The following is a 21,095-nucleotide window of genomic DNA, read 5'->3' as shown; positions in this document are numbered from 1 at the left end:
CGTGCGTGGTAAGATCTGTGGCATGCTCTCCCCTTGTGTAGCTTTGGGCTATTCCCTGCCATAGCAAGCATGCAGCTACTAGAGATAGACCTAGTCAGGGGAAGCAGCAAATCACATCCAGAGAGCTAAACAGAAAAGAGTAGCAATTCCTGGAACTACTCTAGCTTTAGTGATAACAGTGCTTCAGGACTGATGTCTGACCAGCACTACGCAGGCCAGATGATCAGGGAAATGCCAAGTCGACATTTGCCAGATTTTGTCTTTGCGGCAACTACATTTCAAAGCTGTGTTGGGAAGCTCTTTCCCCATTCCTTTGGCCATTTTTCCTCTCACAGGGCTTAGGAGGCTGGGGCTGCCGTCCCTAAAGCATATGCATTACGCAGATGTATTGGTTTGCAATACTCACACCAGCCAGTGGATGTACTCAGAATCAGCGTCTCGCAGGTGTCCATCTGCGCGCACACAAAGAAAAACACGTCTTAATGACAAGTACTGTGCGTTTGCCTGCTGCCTTATTGATAGGATCTACTCCAAAATCAGAATTCTCTAAGTCCAACAGGAAAAGGGGATGATGCCTCCAGACCTCTCAGCTGCTCTCTACCAACCCTTTATTGTGTCAGAAAAACAACTGGAACAAGTCCCAAGAGGATGGAGTTCAAGGGTGCGAGCCGGCAACCCCCGAGTTCCAACTTCTGTGTCGATACCGACTCACTGCGTGACCTTGGGTGAGTCACTCAACTTTGCTGCACCTTGATTCCCTAATCTACAAAACGGGGACAGAGATACTGACCTACCTACTTCACAAGAATGCTGTGGAAATCAGTTAATGTTTGTAAGAACACTTTGGAAATATAAAGCTTTGTGTATGAGATGCGCAGAGGAGGACAGTCTTGTGGTTATGCATAAGATTGGGAGTCAGGAAACCAGCTTTCTTTTCCTGGCTTCCCTTGCAGCGTGTCAGACACTAGGCAAATCGTTTCACCACTCTATTTCTGTGCCTGCAAAATGGGCATAGTACTGCCACCCTCAGAGAAATTTTGCAAGGCTGAACTCTCCAGTGTATGTAAAGAATATTGTGACACTATTTAGCATTCACACTGCACTTTGCAAAATAACTAATCCCTCTAATTAAAGGTTGGTCAGAGGAGCAGAGTATTGGTATTCCTTCATCCAGCTCCACCACCTTCTGCCAAGCAGATCTTTCCATTCTAACCCTTCTATGCACAGTTTCTGGTGTGATTCTGCAGGTGTGGCTGAATAATCCCTATGGAATGACCACCCCACTGCATCACTCAGGTTATGCAGCCCAAGCTAATACGATTTTCAAAACAAAAAAGAGGGTAGAAACAGCCAGTTTAAGGCAGTTCTTGAAAGTCTTGATACATACCCAGATTAGTGAGCAGCAAAGTCCACAGGGAGCCTTCATCTGCCTCATATATCACTTCTGGGGAACTGGAAGCCTAAATACGCAATGTAAAGAGACAGTCGTGAACGTGAATGCTCCCAAGGATTGTTTGCATTAAAATTATGTATTTTTTGAAAAACAGAGAAATTGAATGAGTCACTCAGACATAACCTGGCTGTACAATTAAAAACAGCCCCAACAGAACAAATCAAATTTGGCTTTGCCACAGAGCGAACCAATTTCCACCAGGAAAGGTAGAGGAGTTTTATTAAAAGCAAGTTCACCATTTCATTTAAAAATGAATCCATTGTAATACTGTTTCCTTATCTTAACTAGAAGTATCTCCAAAGCATATGATTTTCCACTGGATTTCTTTGAAAAGCACATTCCTCTTACAATAAGTGTCTGTGCTGTTAGGCCAGTTAAAACTTGTGTGGCTTCTGATTAACTTGAGCACACTTTAATATTCTTCCTCGTGATCAAGTATAAGATACCTCGGTGGGTGTCACAAAGTTCCCATGATATACTGGCATGACATGCTCATCATCTAGGTTGTATTCTATCCGCAGAACCACTCTGGGGACGAACGTGGCTTCATTAAACATATCGCGGTATATCCCGTAGTGCTCGGCGACACGCTGCTTATGCAACAGGCCATTGGTTTTCTCCCACTCTGCCTTGACTTCGTCAAGTGGAATCACCACTGCAATTGCAAATAAGGAGTTGAGAGACACGTGGAGGGGTTGTCTAAGCCACCACAGATACAGAAGAAGAGGAAACCAAGACTGCAGGATACATACACGTCTTGAGGCGGGATGCTCTTTCCATTTCCACGCTCTGGCGGTTCTGTTTCAATATCTCTTTTCTCTCCTTCAGTTGCTTTGCCCGTGATGGTCTGTAGTAAGGCAGGCCAATGTCTATCTTTGCCTCTTCATCTAAGGTCAAAATCATGTAAGTGAGGAACCTAAAATAAGCCCCGTTTTGTTCTTTCTGTCCAGCAGTCATGAGCAACTGTGACAGACAAACCAAAAATGCATGAGGAATACAAATAATCAGATGAATTACAGGCATAGGCCCTGATCCTGCAATGAGCTCTGTGCAGAGAGACCCCTGTGCCCGCATGGAACGCATAACAAGACTGGGACAGTATTTTGTCCACACCATATAATCTAGCTGCCTGGCAAGTGAGAAACTCTGATACTACTGAAATGTTTAGTGTTGTCAGTGGTACTACTACAGCATAATCCTGTTAATAGGGGCCCTCCTTCAAGTGAACACATGGAACCACGGTCCTTGCCCAGTCTCTCAAAGATAAAAAAAAAATGACACTTTCCCCAGAAGAAACATGAGGGGGAATAACTCAAGTGGAGTTAGCCGACTCTTCTCAGATGTTGATGTCTATATCTCTCTGATAGGGAGAGTGTGCATGCATATGTGTCTATTCTTCTATCAGCAGCCATTTACCACCCCATAATTAACAATTGTAAAAGATTTGGAGACAGACATCTAAAAATAAATAACTTCTGCACTCGAGCTCATTTGAGACTTGATTTTGAATTGCTATCAAGCCTGTTAAACAGGTCCACAGATACACCCATGGATATTTCCCCTTCCACTCCCAATCATCAAATCTGTATCATACACAAACAGCTTATCTGGGCTAGGTGAAAACTAACTAAGTGGTGCAAAGGCACTCAGACCCAAACTCAGACCTATCTTTTTTGATCTGAGTGGTGGGTGTGCTTACTAGCCATTTTATGAATTAAAATAAATAATAATAAATATCAAATAACTAAACTCCTGCATACTTCAAAGGAGAGGAGGGAGACTTATATTTTATTTTTTTTTGTTTTAATAGGAAGAAAAATAAAATCTTCCTCTCTCTCCTTCCCTAATCTTCAAGGAAGAAGGAGATTTGGATGCATCTGCAGCATCTGAAGCCCTTTCCTTTATTCTAAGATTCTAGTCAGAGCATAGCCTGAGCAGCAAGCTTCTTTCTTACACACAAGTATTTGATCAATCCCACATTTTGGTGCTAAATGCATAACTACTGGCCTGCAAATAGCTCCCCCTTCCCTCCATCAACAGAAGTCAAAAGTAACTCATCTCCCTCCCCTTGGGTACCTTGCTCTGGTGTGACATGCTTCCTGTACGTTTGCCACCAGGGAGTCTTCTTACTTTCCTTTTCAGCCACTTTGAAATAGCGAGCGAAGCAGCGGTATTTCTCCAATGTCTCCAAGTTGCTGACATCTATGTCTTCATTAGGCATTGGTCCTAGAGGGGCTGCCCGCTTGCAGAGAGCAGCTGAAAACACAGGAGGTTTTCATTTTACAAAGACACTGACAATCACATGCTAGATAGACAAGATCAGAGGGGACTTAGACTGGATGAAGAGTATAAGGATGATTTTGTGACTACAGCATAGACCTGAAAGTTAGGAGACCTGGGTTCTATTCCCAGCTGTACCCCCAGCCTGCTGTAGCCTCAGGCCAGCAGTTTAACTTATGTTCTCTCAGCTTCCCTAACCGTAGGATGAAGATGATGATATACAGCAGAGCATGCAAGGCTCAATCCATTAATCTTTGTACAGTACTTTAACATCTTCAAAGGAAGGGTGCTAATAAAAGCAAACTGTTTGATATCAAGGACAAATTTCTACCATTTCCAACACACTCTACTGAGGTTTATATACTCTGCTCATCACCATGGTACCTGGGCAGTTTAATTTTGGGGGAAGAGTAGGTTAAGTTTTTCTCCTTGGTGTGTTTTTAAATTACCCCTCTTCCCTTTTACACTTTAAAAAAATTGTTTTCAAGGCAGTGAAATAAATGAACACTCCGATGGGTCCAGGACTGAATTCCACTATCCCGGGCCAGCAGCTGAGAAAGCGCCGCTCCTCATGCTTGCAAATGGACCTTTCCATTACGTAACTATTGAGGATAGTCACGGCCACACTGAAAGGGATTGTTTCTCCAGTAACCTGAGTCAGTTCTGTGGAGGGCTTTGAATTTATGTTAAAGCCAAAACACAATGTTGCTTATTCTCAGCCCCTAGTAATTTCTGGGGTGATCCAGCACACCAGGGGATCAGTGCAGTAAGTTTGGTATTACCCCCCAAATTCAGGGCAAGTGGGAACGCTACTGATAGCAGCACAGGCCAGTGTTCGTTATGCATGTTTTACAAATGGGTAAGGAAGGAAGTGAGTCCCCAACAGCCAGCACAGCAACAGGGTGACCATGTGTTGAGATGCTTCATCAGTTCCCCATCCCACCGCACAACTGCTGTCACTTGCAGTCACCGCAGCAGGCAGAGAGATGTCACCACCACACTGAGCTAGCACCCTGATGCCACCATGGCCCTAAAGGGGGTTACAGGCCCCAGAAGACCCAGCAAGCTGCATGTCTGTCGTTAGGAGGGACTGGGGCAGCTCAGGATAGGCAGCTGCCCCACACAGCAAGCTGCCCTTTCTCTGAAACCCTGGGACAGATGGTTGCCCTGTATAGCGAGTGACAGCTGGGAAGGGAACCCAGGCGTCCGAGACGCTGCCCCTCTCTGACACCCTGGGACACAAAGCTGCCCCACACAGCGGGGGAGAAGGGAACCCAGGTGTCCGAGAGCCCACCCACCCCGGAATCCCAGGACAGACGGCTGCCCCCACCCCATGTATCTGGGAAGCCAGGCAGGGAACCCAGGCATCCGAGACCTCAGCCCCCGAGAGGCTCCGGGGGTAAGAGCGGTCACCCACCAGCGGTACCGAACGCCCGCCCGGCCCGTGTTCCGTACAGCGCCGCGCTCAGGATGGGCGCCGCCATTTTGCCAGCGCTGCGACGCCGATCACTGGAAGCCCCGCCCAGGCCACAGCAAGTCCCGCATTGCGTTTGCCACAGCCGGGCCCGGAAGGGCTGTCCTAGCTAGTGCCTGAATGAAAATGTTACAAAATGACCTCAAAATGAGGTACATCCTCATCATGGGGTGAAGGACTAGAGCCTCCAACCCCGGGCAGCGAGCGGCCATGTATTTATTTTACCAAGGCAAATATGATTGCCAGCTACAAAATGGGGTCCTGATTAACAGCTGCAGCCTGGTGTGTCACTCAGAGGAGGAGTTTGGCTGGCAGGCTGCAGTGAAGGGCAGCGGGCTTGCTGGTGGGGACCACTCCAGGGACCCTGCTGGAGCCATTTTCATTGCTATATTATAAAGGGAACTGCTGGGCAATCTTACGTACAAGCAGGGCTACTAGCTGCTGCCTGTAGTACGCTTGGTAAAGATGATGGTACCGTTTCCAGCATTGCTGGCTCTTATGATTGTATCGCCAATCCCACCATTTTTAATATATTTTGTAAAGCTCTAACTGCTGGAGTCAGGTGATCATGTGAGAATCTTTGCTTTTTTTTTTTAAGTAAGTTTCTAGTCCTTGTGACTTTTTTTTTTCCAAAAGAAAAACTTGAAAATGTGAAGTGAGTGTAACCATTGAGCCAGAGGAGTGCCGTTGACAACCATGGTCTTCATCCTGGAGCTTTCCCATCTTTTGGATGCCCTGGGGCCAGGTCACTGAGTGCCTCAAAGACAAACATGATTGTAATTACTTGACAAGTTGTCTTAATTAGAAATAAAAAGAGCAAGGAAGGGATGCAATTAAATGAAGAGTTAGTCAATTGAGATGAAGGGAGCAATGTGAGGAACTACTCAGAGCAAAACCATCTCCCTTGAGGCCCGTTACAGAAATAAATAAGGGGGACACAGGTCCCCTCCATGCATCAAAGTTTAACTGCGGTGTGGTTATATTTGTAGTTCTGTGCACTAAGGCTCCTGAAATGGGACCCATGCACCTGCAGAGAGCCCCTTTGATTATAGTGGAGCTCTGTGCTGCGGTCCACACCCATGGTTCGGGGCCAGAATTAGTAAAATGACATCCTATGCTGGCGAGCTTCCACTCTGTGCAAGGTGCCGAGGGGAATCATCACAGCCCGGCTCCTGAACTGGGCAGAAGCTTATGTGTGAATCAGAGTTGAGGAATATTTTGAAAGAAGGGACATGGGCTAGCTGTCCTTTCCAATTCTTCCCAAGCCACCAGAGGTCAGTGCAACAGCAGGAATGGAACCGGAACATTGGTAGCTGAGAAACTGGAATCACAGAGAAGACTTTTCAACTAGCACTTTTCATCAGTAAATCTCAAAGGGCTTTGCAAAGGAGGCCAGGCTCAGCACAGTAACAGCGAGAGGTACAGATTGCAAACAGAACATTCCAAAGGACTGAGCGAGAGGCCACGCTACGGCATTTATAGTCAGAGACCAATGTTATAGGCATTCTCCACTCCAGCCTAATTATCAGTTCCAACCTTCTACTAAAAGACAGAAGTACAGTTGCTTCACTGGACAGGGAGAATGGAGTGAAACCAGCCACTTTCCCCTTGAATTTATGAAAGTGGATTGTTTGTAACGTGATGGGTAAATCTAGGGGGCCCATCAGCAAGTCGTGCCTAACAGTGAGAGAGTGGATTAGTTTCCCTTGGGAAGAGGTGGGATCCCCAGCACTTTAAAATGAATGCTGAACCCGGGGAGGCTGCACTGGATGAGGGAAGAGAAGGTGAGCCAGTCCAGACAGCAGATTGGAAAGATGTATCCAGCATGCTTTTTCATGGTCAATGCCTATCTTCCTAAGGCTAGAATGTCAAGGTACAGTGTCGTTCTTCATGCAGAGCTACACACTGAAACAGCTGAGATGCTTGTGTCGTCTTTGCACCCATTTCCTTCTTGTTTTACAGTTGGGCTGGCGTATGATTACATTAGCCTATATAACCGCTGTAGATGGCTATTGTGTCTCCTGGCAGCAACAGGAAGGGAGTTCAGGCCAGCCTGCTGTCTGCTTTGAGGAGGTGCCATTGATTCTCCATGGAATAGCCCATAGGGGATTACTGGGGATCAGCTCAGCTCCTTCCATGGAAAAACTAGAGCAGGGGATTAGGGTTTTCCCACAACCAGCTCAGCTCTGTGTAAAGAGCAGAAACATAATGAGAAAAGACCCCATCTAAGCTCAGGTAATACTGAGTGGGTTAGGCCTCACCAACAAGCCTGTAGGTCGTGGGTTCGAGTCTCACTTAATCTCATGCTGCAAGACCACCTCCAAGTTCACCCACTTGCAAAATGGGTACTTGACTCATTGATTTAGGGCAGTTGAAGGCAGGTGGGCATGATGCTGATCACATCACTTTCTTGTGCAGTGGTGGCTTTGAAACTGATGTGCCTTAACCGCATCAGCCTGATGTGCCATTGGTTCAGGCTGTGGGGGGGGGGATGTGACCTGACTGGGACATTCTTGCATGTAAGGGGAGCCAAGTCACATTGTGAATCAGTAGCAGAGCTGGGACTAGAACCCAGGAGTGCTGCCTCCCTCACTGTCCGGTACTGTAACCCCTAGGCAACACAGCCTCCTTCAGCTGTGAGCATGCAGTAGCGGGCAAGATGCAGCACCCGAGCACAAGGGAGTGGGGGCAGAATGCGAAAAGTAGCATCTGGATTAATTTTTAATGTGTTGGTGCACATGGATTTAGATGAGCCCGTTGGGTTCTTTTCTCAGCTCCACCACTGCCTCCACCTCTCCCAGTCTTCAGTGGCATTGCACAGACATCACCGAGCGCAGCACCTGACATCCTCTCGGGTTCATCTTTGCAACAAAGGCCACAAATAGCTCAATTACAGGAGGAGGCACTGAAACAATTTAGACCCTGAATTAAACCAGTCTTGTCTCCAAAAAGGTCAGTCCTCCTCTCTTCCACCCCCCACCCCCCCAGGTCTCCTTCTTTGTCTCCAACAGAACAATGCCAGTGCCACCACAGTGCTCGAGGACTGGGATCGATACCACCACACAGGCACAGAAGCTGATCATGGTGCTATCCAAGCTCCATTAGTCCCCTGCTGCACCTTAATTCACTCCCTGACAGAAGCACAGGGCTAGATTCTGATCCGACACCAATGTAAATCTGGAGTTACCCTGCTGAAGTCAATTTGAATTACTCCAGGTTTACACTGATGTAACGAGATAAGAATCCAATCTGTGGTATTTGGCGCTGTCCGTCCCCATTATCTTCAGCTTCTCTTTCCTTCCAATCTCTCAGCACATAAATGGCAGCCCAGATAAGCAGCATTTCTCTCCTTGATGGGTTGGCAAATGGATGATAATGGAGCATGACAAGGGCGGTTAAATGCACAGCCCTCTGTAAATTACTCATAGGGCAGCCAAGAAAAAGACACGATGCTGTTCTTTCGCTAGATTCTGTTCAGTGGTGAGGGCTTTTGTTCTTCTTACAAGGCATTCAGATTTTACTATATTATTTAAAATATAAAAGCAAATGCTGGGGGTGGTGTTGGAGCAGATGCAAAGAGACCAGTTCTCCCTTTGGGTACATGCTGCATTTGAGAGTAATGAAAATTGAAGCTTGTCTTAAGACAAGCAGAAAACATTTGGTACTGCTAGCGCTCTTCCCCTCCGTCAGCTGCTAAGAGGCTCTTGTGTTCTTTATCTAAGGTCGTTGTGTTCTTACAGCAGAGTGGGAGAACGGCTCTGGTATTAATGTGAGAGCTGCACCACGGCTCTTTGACTAAATCACTCACAACAGCACCAAAGACACAAACCTCCCACGCTGCATCAGCAGCCAGCGAGCAAGGCTAATCGGAACCTGCATGGCCGAGAGAGAATCCACAACATTCTGCAGCCGCTAGCGTCCTAGGCTGGATTTTAACCAGTGACCCAGCATCGGAAGGCTCTATGCGCCTTTACCAACCCCAATAACATAATTCCCCTTCCCAACTGAACTAGCTTCTTCTCCAAAGATACGGAACCTGCCAGCGCCCCACAGCATCTCTGCTAGCCTGCTCAGGCCTAAAGCCTGACATGAACCCGACTAGAGCACAGTCACCCGAACCTGACCCAACCCTTCCCATGAACCTAGCCCTTGGGGCTCAGCCTGATGGGGCTTCCTCCTCCCCACACCTGGGGCCAGTGATCTGTCTCCAACTGCCTCCTGTTGGGGACGGGAACGCAGCCGCAGCTGTATGTGCCATGCCTGCTGGCTACCACTGCCTTGCTGTGCTGGGACTCATAACACACTCCGCAGCAGGCATAGCACAGCCAGCTGGTGGTGGCCAGCAGCAGTCACTGCTGCACTGACCCCCCGGGGCAGGAGAAGGGGATCAGAGACGCCCTGACCCAAGCCCAAGAGTGTCGGGTTGTGGTTGACTCCACCCAAACCTGACTGTGACCCAGGGACCTCTTGATGCTAACTGGCAGTGCGTGTAAGGGATACTCACAGTTTTACAGGGATCCCCGGCGTCAGGAACATGCATAACTGTTTGCCAAAGGGTGGCATGTAAGGTCTCTCCTGAGAGCCAGTAACCCAATGGGAACCATAATCATTGCAAATGCACGTACGGAGAATAGTTAAGAGGTATTTGTACTGAAAACTATATTCTTAAGGTATGTAAATTAAAACGGGTCACCAGAAGGTGAGAAGCAGATTTTGGCCCGGCAGAGGGGAGTAAATGTTTGTCTCTCGGGCTGGTCACTGTGTATTGCAGTATGGACTGTAAGTCTATTTGTTTCACTGAGCCTGATGCTACTGCAGAGACTGTCAAGTCGACAAGAAAGGAGCACACAGGGAGGATCCTCTTTACAAGGAAAGCCAATAGATCAGTGGCTCCAAACAGGCCAGGGCACCGCTTCCCACAGCTCCCATTGGCCGGGAACGGTGAACTGCGGCTACACCTGCGGACGCTCAGATAAACAACGTGTCTCGGGAGATCCCTAGGACTTCACTGTTGCCAGGCTGTCGTACGCGGAAGGTGCTTCAACACTACGGCGATAGGCGACAGCATAAAACCCAGAGAGAGAGAGAGAGAGAGAGATGGGCATAATGAAGAGACCATCCAGGCTCTGAAGGGCTCACAGCTGAAGTAATGGAAGACTTTAGGCTGTAGGGCTCTCAGTCAGACATAGTTAAAAATTCACACGCAAAGGGGTTATTTTTTTGTTTTGTTTTTTAAACTAGCTGCTGCCTGACTGAATGTATCTGACCATTTATATTTTTCCAGCCACTCATTTTTGGATTTTTAAAAAAAAGATTATAAATTACAAAATCCCGCATTGTCTTCGTAGAAAACACCAGCTCAACCAGCGCTGCGTGGGGCTGAACTCCTCATGCTGTCTGGGATGACATGTTGTAGGAAGCTTTCTTCAGGGTCTCTAGAAAGAACTGCTCGTCTTCCAAGAAATCCCGGTCCTGCAGAGAGAGGGGGGAAGGGCCATCACTGGTTGTGGCTGGAACTCCCTGAGGGTAGAGTACAGATGCCCACATGCCTGGTAGATAATCACTGGACTTGGGAACTGACACATAAGGCAAGTATCAGAAGCAGTCAGAGCCTAGGCTTTGAGAGGTGAGTGCACCAGCACTGTAACTATGGTTCTTCAAAATGTCTTGTCTGTGTGGATCCCGGTTAAGGCATGCCTGAGGTACATGTGCACCTTGAATGGGATCCACACAGACAACCTGAATAACCTTTCTTTCCTAGATAGGAACATGAGCATTCTAAGGGATCAACGCAGAATCCCAGTTATGCAGGGGTGTTGGGGGAAGAGCAGGTGAGTGACTGGAGAATCTGGAGAGAGTGGGACCAAGCACCAAAAGAACAAGGATTAACCACCCTGATATAGCACCTTCTATCTGAGGATCTCAGAAAACTGGGTCTGGAGCAGGACATACACCCCACTCCATTGGTGAACAAGGTTGTTAACTAGCAGCCCAAGTGGGGCAAGCAAACGAGGAGCTTTGACAATCCGGTTGGCCAAAAATGTCTGACCGTCATTGCTTCTGTTGTTCATCCACTTCTGCTTTAAGTGTATCAGGGAAACACCAGCATGTCTGTTCTCTAAAGTGACCTTTTCGCAGCGCAGCCTGGAACAAACAGCTTTACTGCCCAGCAACAACCTTCAGAGAAAAATCCATCCATCGGCAGGTGGCACTGAGCCTTCGCTGTCTCTCTTCCTGGGAGAGTCCAGATGGTGCCAAAGCCCAGCTCAGTAGCAGACCTGAGGTTGGGTCCCTTTTACATCTGAGCAAATGCTACGGAACCTCATCTTACCCGCTCAGCTGTGTGCTTCAGCAGCACTAGTCTGGCATACGACTCAGCGGGTCCTGCTCCTGCTGTGCCCCCCATACTGCCAGAGTTGTGCCAAGGTAAGTCAATAACAGGAGGGGGGAGATCTGCAAAGAAAGCACAATAGTGCAGGATACACACGCGGTTAGAGCAGCGTGGGACATCCGTGTATTCTATCCAGAGACACTCAGAAGGAGGCAGGGAAGTTGGACCCACTGAGCTTTCCTAATATTATTGCTGTGCCCATGTTTCCATGTCCTGGGGGAGCATGGCAGTCCCCTTTCCCAGCCTGGGACCTGAGGAAATTGTGGGGATTAATTATAATGATTATGTGGCACTTCTATAGCCTCTTTCATGCAAGGATCCTAGAGCACTTTACAAACATTTAATTAACCCTCTGGAGTAGGCAACTCATTAGACTCATTTTACAGAAGGGAAAGAGAGAAGTTAACCAATTTTCCCTGTCCAATGCAGCAAGTCAGGAAACCAGGACTCCTGACTCCAATCCCTTGCTCTGACCATGAGCCCAGCTCCCTCTTGTGAAGAGGTGACTTCAGAACTCAACTCAGGTCTTTATTCTTTGAAAGCCAGAGAGATGAACTACAGAGATGCCCCGCCCGCTCCGTGAGACTACGATGCAGGAGGTGCTGTCCCTTTGGCCTGGTCCACACTTACAAATTAGATCAACCCAGTGATATCACTCAGGGCTGCAAAAAATGTCATGCCCCGAGCACTGTAGTTAGGTCGACCTGACCCCTGGTGTAGACCCGGCTAGGCTAACAGAAGAATTTTTCTGTTGACTTAGCGACTCGCTTTTGGAGAGATGGATTAACTCCGCTGATGGAAAACCCCCTTCCGTCGATATAGGAAGCGTCTACACTACAGTGTCACAGCTGCAGTGCCGTAGCTGCGCCACTGTAGCAGCTGTAGTGTAGACATGCCTTTCCTCTCATTTCCTTGCTCACAGGAACACGGGACTGGAGAGGGCCTCTTGGGTCATTGAGGCCAGTCACCTGCTATCACAGGCAACCCCGGCACGTCATTCTGCTCATACATTTATCAAACTCCACCTGAAAACCAGTTTGGTTTCTAGCCTCCACTCCTCCTATTGGAGACTGTTCCCCAACCCCTTGCCTCTGATGGTTAGAAACCTGCTTCTAAATTTCCAGCCTAACTTTCCTCATGGCCAGTTTATTCCCATTTATTCTAGAGCCAGCATTGTCCTTTAGGTTAAATAGCTCTTCTTCCTTCCTGGGCTTCCCCCTGATGTATTTACAGAGAGCAATCACTGAGAACAACCACTCAAGAGCTTTTCTGTTGGCAGGCATGGAGGAGCAGCTTACAGTGCGTGGTGGAGAGGCCCTTGGTTTGAGCACCTGGGTGTGGCACCCAGGGCTTGGTCAGGAACTGCACCGGGCTGTTTGGAAGCTCCTCTCGCAGCTGTTCAAGCTGTCTCCTTTGATGAGCCAGGTTCTGGCGCTCCTACCCCGCCCGAGGAGAGAGAGGGAGAAAGGCTGGTTTAATAGGGTCTGGCATGTTGCAGCACATAGAAAAAAAATGAGAGGGGAAGCGCGAGGATCTGATTGCCTGGTGCAGGTGCTGCTCCTGCTGCCTCAGCCGTTCCAGCCGCTGCTGCACGGTACACAGCCTCGTCTGATGTTCTGACTCCACCTTCTTCGCCTCTAGCAGGGCTCTCTCTCCCTCCTCGTACTTCTGTGAGGACAGCTGGGGGACACAGCAACACAGAGCGTGAGTAGGGGGCGGGGGAGCAAGGGTGTGACGGCGCTCAGCGGGGAGGAGAAAGAGCCATGTAAGTGCCTCTGGAAACCTCAGGCCATTTTTGTAAGACCATGACATCCTGGACACTCCCATCCTCTGCTTACCCACCACGCTAGTAAGGCAGGTGCAGCAGCAGGGCAAGCCTCCCCTAGGCCATCCCATTCATGGGTCTCAGCCGGGACCTGGGGGGTGGATCTCTCAAGGATCGAGTGGGTTGCTCCATCTCCATGGTTCCTCTGCCAAGGCTTGTTCCACTGGGAACTCAAGTGAGACCAAGTTCATTTCACACTGGCCACCCAACAGCCACCAGATAGGAATGGCTCATGGTTGCCAGGGACTTGGCCTGGATTTGAATCTCTGTCAGAGGTGGAGGGCTCTGTATCCCATCTCCTACCTCCTGAGCCATCCGGGTACTCTCCTCCCCCTCCCCCACTATGGATCAAACACACAGATCCTTGTATTATGAAGCAGGTCTCTGTATCCCTTTTTTGTTTTAAAGTGCTAAATCGCTAACAAACATTCATGTAAAGAACCATCGCTTCTGGCTGTTGACTTCTATAGCTTTTCAGCCAGCGATCCCGACGTGTTTTATCAAGGGAGGGGGATATCGCTCTCCCCCATCACAGAGGGAGAACCAAGGCACAGAGAGAGAATTGAGGTGCCCAAGGTTACCCGCAGGATGTCACTGGAAGAACGGGGAACTGAAGTCCCATTCTCAAGTCTTTACAGCACTGCGGCCTCCACTTCCTGTATGGCCTTTCCTGGATCCTAAAGGGGAAGGATTGTGGGGGCACTGACTGCAAGGGGTTAAGAGAGGAGGAGTCATTGTCCTTCCTACCTTGCTCATGCTGTCAATCTCCTCTGCCCTCCGTTTGACGTGCAAAGCGGCCGCATTAACCCTTTCCTTCTCGAGCCTCAGCTCCTGCCTCTCTTGCTCCACAGATTCCCTTTCTCTAGCCAGCTGCTCCTCCTTAGCCCTCAGCTCACTGGCCTTGATTTTCAGATCCGCTTGTTCCTAGGAAGAGAGCATCAATGGTGGCTCTATATCGGCTCCTCTCCCGAGCACTCATCCCAAGTGCTCAGAGAGATCCGTGATAGAAGAGCCCCCCCCAAACTCCTGGCCCACTGGAGGGTTGTTCCCTGCTGTACATTTACTAGAGCGCTGGCTTTGTTGTGCAGGGGAAGGTCCCCAAGCATTAGCAGGTTGTTTCCTTTGCCCTGCCCAGACCAAACAGCTGGCTCAGGAATCTGGGCCAGTCAGAGGAAGGATTGGAAGGTTTCCCTTTGCCTACATTATTCAGGGCTCCATGTCCCCCTATAGAAAACTCCTTCCTACAGCAGGAACACATGCTATAGGCAAAGTGCTGCACTGAGACTGCTGTGCTGCTCAACAACCCACAGCTAGTGGGGTGAGAGAACACCACGCACTGCACTCCTCCTTCCCTGCCCCGGCAGCTACGTCCTGATGCCGAGAACATGCACCAATACTGGTCATTTGTTGGCAATAATAGTATTAGTCACCGCCCAGTGATTTATACAATACTCCGACAATCAGATCTGCTCTTACGCTGCCATCATCTGTATACCTGGAGGGAGGGGGGGAGAGAGAGAGAGAGAGAGAGAGAGATTTCCTCATGGTGATGCGCAAAGGGGGTGGAGCAGGGACCACACGGAGGTGGCGGGGGGGGGGGAGAAGGAGGATGCAGGAAGGAATTTACATCCTTACCATGTGGAATCACTGAGTGGCTGGGGAGGAAACATGTCAGCGAAGGTCTGTCCAGCTGCTCTAGCCCATCAGCTGACAAAGCTGAACTCAAGCCCTGAAGGACTGAAACGGGAACATGCTTTGCCAGGGTACCTTTGCCAGGGTCATGATGGCCCCTTCCCTCTGGGAGTCTATCTGCAGGGCGCGGTCGACATCACGCTCTGTCCGCTCCTTGCTCAGCTTCTGCTGGGTGTGGAACTCCGACCACTCCATGGCGAGCTTTCGACGCTCCTCCGCGCACTTCTGCATGACCGACTTCTGCTCCTCCAGCAAGACATTCTGTGGGAGCAAAGCATGAGAGATGCAACCAAGTCCTCCAAACCAGAGAGATGTAGGGAAGGTTGGCTTGAGGTCACAGAGAGTACCCATTCCATCAGGAAAGAGTGGAAAGGGGGTTCCTTATGCTGCTCTTCAGACTGAAAAGGATTCCTGCTACTAAGATTCCCGCTGCTGCTCCTGGGAACTGGGTATTATTCTTGTACCCAGACAGCGGAACCCCCTCTCTGTACTACTGAGGCAGGGTTTTGCACTGTTCCCACAACACGGCAGTGAAGCAGAGGTAGTGACAGTAGATCTCACCACCCTGTGGTGAAGTCTCTATCAAACATCTACAGAGTTTAAACAGGAGTGATTTTCAGGAGGGGAGCGTTACAGCAATGGGTTTTAAAAGTACCGAGCAACTAGTACCCTCCACTTGACATTATTTTCCTGCCTTCAGCCACAATCTGTGGCTTTTCTCACTCACGTGACCTAGTGTGTGTCATTGTTACTCTGTGCAACAACCAATGTCTGCCAAACCTGGACAAGCCTACCACCTTCCTGCTGACCTCGTGCCATCCCAACGCCGCCTCGGTCACTCACGCTGTCGATCACTGTGCCGCATCTCTGGGAAGAGCAGATAGGTGCTACCCCAGCAAACACAAAATGCTCCAGCTCCAGGAGCACATGCGCCTTGCCCAAGAGCGACAAGTGATGTCCGACAGGCTCACGTGCTGGCTTATGGTTCTGATTGAGCAGGAGGCCAAGATATTGCCAAGTAAAGCGTGGGGTACTGTGATGCCTCACTGAAGCCCCAAGTGGTTAATCTCCAAGTGGAACTGGTTCCTGCCCACAAATCTTCTACTCCTATTAGATTAATATCCTTGAGCAATGCTGAATTCTACGGGGATTTATTTCCATCCTGCCCTTTGTCCTCCAGCAAAAGGATTTTTCTCCTGGCCTTGATGTCATCTGAATGAATGCTACATAATGGGAATACTTCCTCCTTGAGACCATCATGTTCATTAAACATGACAACACCGGACCTTTGCCCGCTCCAGCTCTTCCCTCTCCATGGTCAGCTGCTGGGTCATCACCCTCCGCTGCTCCTCTAGCGAGCGCTGTAGAGATTCCACTTTGGATTGTTCTGCTGTCACCCTCCAGCGTTCCTAGAGCACGGATATGACAGCAGATAGAGGGAAAGCAATGCATGGGTTACGCGAGCCTATGGTACACTCATGCCTTAAACTGAAGCAGATATTTTCCCACCACCACCTCCGTTTTCTTTGACTTCAGGGCAGGGCCTGAGCCTTGGAGGTTCAGGCCCTGCCCTGATTTTTTCCCCACCGAGCAGGAAGAGTTTTTCACCTGTGGAAAAAAACTGGCTTCTCACCATGGCTGTCCGCAGGTTGAGGAGAGTTCCCATACTGGATACAGAACATGCAGGGCCCGCCCCCCGTCAGAGCCATTATCAGACAGAGGCTGAAGACACAGGTTGTCGGCCTCGCCTCACCTGCTCAAGGAGACGAGTTTGCTCACTCAGCCTGGCCTCCATTTTAGCGATGACCTCCTGCAGCCGGCTCCGCTCCTCCTCCATGTCCCTCTGCTGTCGTGTCAGTCTGTCCTGCAGCACTGAGGGGAGAAAAACCACCATGCAGCAAACTGCAGCCATTCACAGGCCAATCCCACAGTCCAGCGCAAGCCACCATTGTGTCCGGCTTGCAAAAAAGTTGCAGGGACGGATCCTCAGCTGGTTTAAATCAGTGTCACTCCAATGGTGCTGTGCTGGTTTACAACAGCTGGGAACTGACCTGTCTGGCTGGCTGGGAGTGTTGTCTGGCTACAGGACATTACCGGGGAGCCGCTTTCAGCACAGAGGATCTTTGGCACAGTTGTCTTGCTCAGGTACAGCCCTGGACAAGGCATTGTTCTTTTCAGAAAGGTAAGTGCGTAGGAGAGCCACAAATGGGAACATCTGCTGGAGTGGACGGATGATCTTGTGATTAAGACACTGGGCAGGGATCTGGGTCCAATTCTCTGCCACCGACTCCCTATGTGCTTTTGGGCAAGTCACTTAATCTCTCTCTGTGCCTCAGTTCCCTGTGTGTAAATGGAGCAGGGATCATCTTGCTCTCTGTTTGTACAGCACCTAGCACAATGGGGCCTGGTCCATGATTAGGGCTCATAGATGCTTCCACAATACACATCTCCTTTTGGACTGTAAGTTCTTTGGGGCAGTGACTGTGTGTGCATACAGTGGGGCTCTGATTGAGGCTGGGGCCCCGAACTGCTACTGTAATAAATACCTATGACTGTGATTGCTAGAAAAAATAAAAAGCAGGTACCCCTGAGCTGTTCGTCCCGCTGACGGGCTCCAATCTCAAGCTCCTGCGATGTGTTGTGGTGAGTAGCCTCCACCTTATAGGAGAGGTCACTCAGGTTACTGGAAAACTTCTCCATCTGCTCAATGACGCCGTTCAGAGACCTGCAAGAGGAAGGGGTGGGGCCACAGTTATGCGGTAGCTGCATCGGTTCACACTGGGTTCATGTTTTCAACGTTATCCTCATGTGACGAGGGGCTAGAAAGATTTAATTGACAACAAAACCTTCGATTCTGAGCCCAACCTGTGGCTTCCGCAGCAGGTTCCCTGGGCTATAAATATTCACCACCTTGCCTAGGAGCTTGAGTGGGTACAATAGCTTTGTCCTGAACCTCTCCTGCTCAGTTAACCCCTCCTCTCGGTAGCAGCAAAGGACAGGAGCTGCTTTTACTCAGGGGTAAACAAAGCTCATTTATTGACTGACAGAGCTTGAGAGGTGGTGAGGGCAATTTACTTGCTGAGCCAGTGGCTTCTGTGCAAACACATCACCAATGTCAGGTGTTCTCCCTTTGGTTGGGACCCACCCAACACCCCAACTCCACCTTCCCCTGCAGACAGCCCCCTGCTTGGGGACTGTGCCCATAGATCCTGAGGCCAGAAGGGACCACTGTGACCGTCTAGTCTGAGTGCGTGTGACTGTTCCCCAGCCGTCCCATGGAGGGCTGTCAGGTTTATGGAGCTTGCTGTGAGAGAGCGTCCCAGCTCTGTAGCAGCTCTGTTTTTCAGAGACTCTCCGAGCCACGAAGGGAAGAAGCAACCTACTCAGCTGCTTCTTGTTCTCCTTCAGAACCGGAAGAGGAACTCAACCTCCGTCACGGTCTACGTGCGGTGGGTGGGGAGCTGAAGGACCAAGGCGAGGAGGCTGTGCTAGGTGGCAGCCGATACCTGGTATGGGAGGTAGCACTGGTTACCGCGTCAATCTCCTGATCTTTCAGTCGTTTCAACCTCTGTAGCTGCTCTTCGTGGTCTTTGCGCATCTCCAGAATGGACGCCCTGTAGGACCCAGAGGGGAGGAGCCCGTTAACCATGTCTAGTTATTTACGTTCCCTGCAGCCTATGCCGCAGTCGGTGCTCAGACACACGGCCCTCGTTGCCACCACAAGAGCCCAGAGAAACACACAGCGAGAGCCGATCGGGAGCAGCCGGCTGATCTCAGCCCCCGGCTGCAGGCGATGGTGGATGGTCACTGGATAAGCTCGTGGGGACAACTCATTCCTAGAGGAAACCTGCTGATTCCTGCCCAGGCATGGGTGGAGCGGGGAGAATAACGGCCGGGAACCCCAAAGGACTCTACACCAGTGCAAGTCCCTGTGCCCTGCAGTGACAGTCCCACGCGTACCTGCCTTGGGTGATGCGGGCCAGGTGGAGCCTGTGCTCAGGGGCCTGATGCCCGCTGGTGAGAGCACTCAGCCTCCTCACAAGCAGATGCAAATGCTCGTGGCTAGCTGCATAACTCAGGAGATCGGGACAAACCTTTAATCACTTCCCACCACGGCTGGGGTTATTTCACACCGTTGCACTAGCCTGACTTTTCCTGACATCATGATCCCGCCGGGCCCATTTTCCCCATCTGCTCAGACACGGATTCAATATCTTTCCAAGAGCTTCGGCCCCTTTGGGAGGTGAACAATGTTGGACCCCAGATGCTCCCCGCCAGGCTGGCTGTCCCCTCCCCTAGCCCTCCTTACCGCTGCAGCTCCCGCAGCCTCTCCACCTCCTGGACCTTCTCCTGCTCCAGCTCTGCCAGCCTGCGCTGCTGCTGTGCCAGGAGCTCCGACTTGGTCTGCTCTGCGCTTTGGCAGTGGGACAGGTACTGCGCTGCCAGTTCCTCGTTCTCCTGGCGCAGCCTCGCCTCGCGCTGCCGGGAAGATTCCTCCATCACCTTCACACGGCTCCTGCCCACAAGGAGAGACACGGAGGCTGGAGGAGCTGTTTGCACGGTGCCTGCTGGGCTGGGGCACTAATGGGTGGTTCTGATGTGAAATATGATGCTTAGGGGTCAATTTTCAAATGCAGGACCCTAATTTAAGTGCCAGTTTTGTTGCCTGCTGCTGATTTAATAGTATATAAATAATAATACCCAGCTCTTTATATTTTTGTATATATAGTATGTAGCGCTTTTCATCACTAGATCCCAAAGCACTTCACAAAGGGGATCAAATCCCCTTTTACGGATTGGGAAACTGAGGCACAGAGGTGTGACGTGTCGTGCTCAAAGTCACACGGCATGTCAGCAGGAGATCTGGAAGTAGCACCCTGATGCCCGGTCCCCTGCTCCAACTATACGCTGGGCCAAGTGCTGTAAGCGGGGCACTACACACCCCAGGAACGCTGTGCATCAGGCAGGACCCCGAGTGTGGGGGCAAAGGTCCCTGTTGCTGGTGTGCATGTACCTGGGGTGTAGGCCCACGATACCTGTGTGCATTTTCAATGAGCTCCACGTCTTCCTGATGACGCTGCTGCAGACTCTCCAGGAGCAGCTTCTGCTGATTCCTCTCCAGCTCCAGCTTCCGCACCTGATGTGGAAAGTCACCAAGACGGGCTAAAGAAGACCCTTCTTGGCTGGGGTGAGACACTGTACCCCATGCTCACCACTTCTATAGGATGAGGATATATTGTGTACAAAGTATGCCTTGGGAGGTATCATTTGAAAATGCATAATCTACTGCACATCATTATGTTAAAATGTGTATATCAGCATTGTACATGGAGCTATGAGATTTTACTTAGGATTGTTACTGAAATATACTGTCGTTCCGGGTAACTGGGTACTGTAATACTTGATGCCATATGAATTAATGCCACGTAATGGGAACAGTTCCTTCTTGAGACCATCACTTTCATTAAACAGACCACTTTCTCAAAGACAAAGGCACACTGGCACACCAGGTAGGTGCTAAAAGGCCATTACTTGTTCAATTAGAAATTCACCAGCAGGAGAGTTATAAGCAAAGTATTTACAGTTCATCTGAAGGACAGCTGGCAGGGCACGTATGCAACAGAACTGCATGGCTCCATGTCCCAGTGTAACCCACACACCTCCTGGGTCTGGTGTTCTAGTGACACCAAGACCACTTAGAGAGAGATACAATGAGTTTGCTCTACAGCCTTAGCTAACAGCCAGTTGGCTTTTAGCTCATGCGGTAGCGGCTTGTGCACTAAGCTCCAGAGGTCCCAGCTTCGATCCTGCCCACCGGGATTACATGAGCAAGGACTTTTCCAGTGAAAAGGGTCAGGATATAAGAACGCTGGAAAGGCATCTGGCCACCTCTCCTCCCCCATCTCTACTCACAGCAGCTAGATCACTTGAAAGACAAAGACCCATCACTGAACTGGGGGGAGTGATCCAAACTGGAAGG

General features: G+C 49.9%; 1 protein-coding gene across 7 annotated transcripts in view; it reads right to left on the bottom strand.

Moving 5' to 3' along the window:
• LOC120383361 (39S ribosomal protein L38, mitochondrial-like) overlaps nucleotides 1–21,095 on the bottom strand; it is a 50,118-nt gene that overhangs the window by 2,502 nt on the left and 26,521 nt on the right. For 4 of the 7 annotated variants that reach the window (XM_039501409.1, XM_039501408.1, XM_039501412.1 and 1 more), the window contains exons 20-34: nucleotides 20,152–20,252; nucleotides 19,425–19,631; nucleotides 18,622–18,729; nucleotides 17,701–17,840; nucleotides 16,869–16,987; nucleotides 16,402–16,524; nucleotides 15,191–15,376; nucleotides 14,171–14,347; nucleotides 13,141–13,278; nucleotides 12,897–13,035; nucleotides 3,530–3,709; nucleotides 2,206–2,340; nucleotides 1,900–2,108; nucleotides 1,388–1,460; nucleotides 407–452 (exon numbers count right to left, since the gene is read on the bottom strand). In XM_039501409.1, coding sequence (XP_039357343.1) covers nucleotides 407–452; nucleotides 1,388–1,460; nucleotides 1,900–2,108; nucleotides 2,206–2,340; nucleotides 3,530–3,709; nucleotides 12,897–13,035; nucleotides 13,141–13,278; nucleotides 14,171–14,347; nucleotides 15,191–15,376; nucleotides 16,402–16,524; nucleotides 16,869–16,987; nucleotides 17,701–17,840; nucleotides 18,622–18,729; nucleotides 19,425–19,631; nucleotides 20,152–20,252 — 2,081 coding nt within the window. Of the gene's footprint in view, nucleotides 1–406; nucleotides 453–1,387; nucleotides 1,461–1,899; nucleotides 2,109–2,205; nucleotides 2,341–3,529; nucleotides 3,710–5,150; nucleotides 5,342–9,617; nucleotides 10,680–11,256; nucleotides 11,385–11,538; nucleotides 11,661–12,896; nucleotides 13,036–13,140; nucleotides 13,279–14,170; nucleotides 14,348–15,190; nucleotides 15,377–16,401; nucleotides 16,525–16,868; nucleotides 16,988–17,700; nucleotides 17,841–18,621; nucleotides 18,730–19,424; nucleotides 19,632–20,151; nucleotides 20,253–21,095 lie in introns of those variants that run through there. The other 3 variants (XR_005588430.1, XM_039501413.1, XM_039501414.1) reach the window with 3 other exon arrangements.

This window comes from Mauremys reevesii, linkage group 15 (assembly GCF_016161935.1).
Source record: "Mauremys reevesii isolate NIE-2019 linkage group 15, ASM1616193v1, whole genome shotgun sequence".
NCBI lineage: Eukaryota > Metazoa > Chordata > Testudines > Geoemydidae > Mauremys > Mauremys reevesii.
The sequence above is the reverse complement of the archived record's forward strand: the minus strand, read 5'-3'. Positions and strand labels throughout refer to the sequence as shown.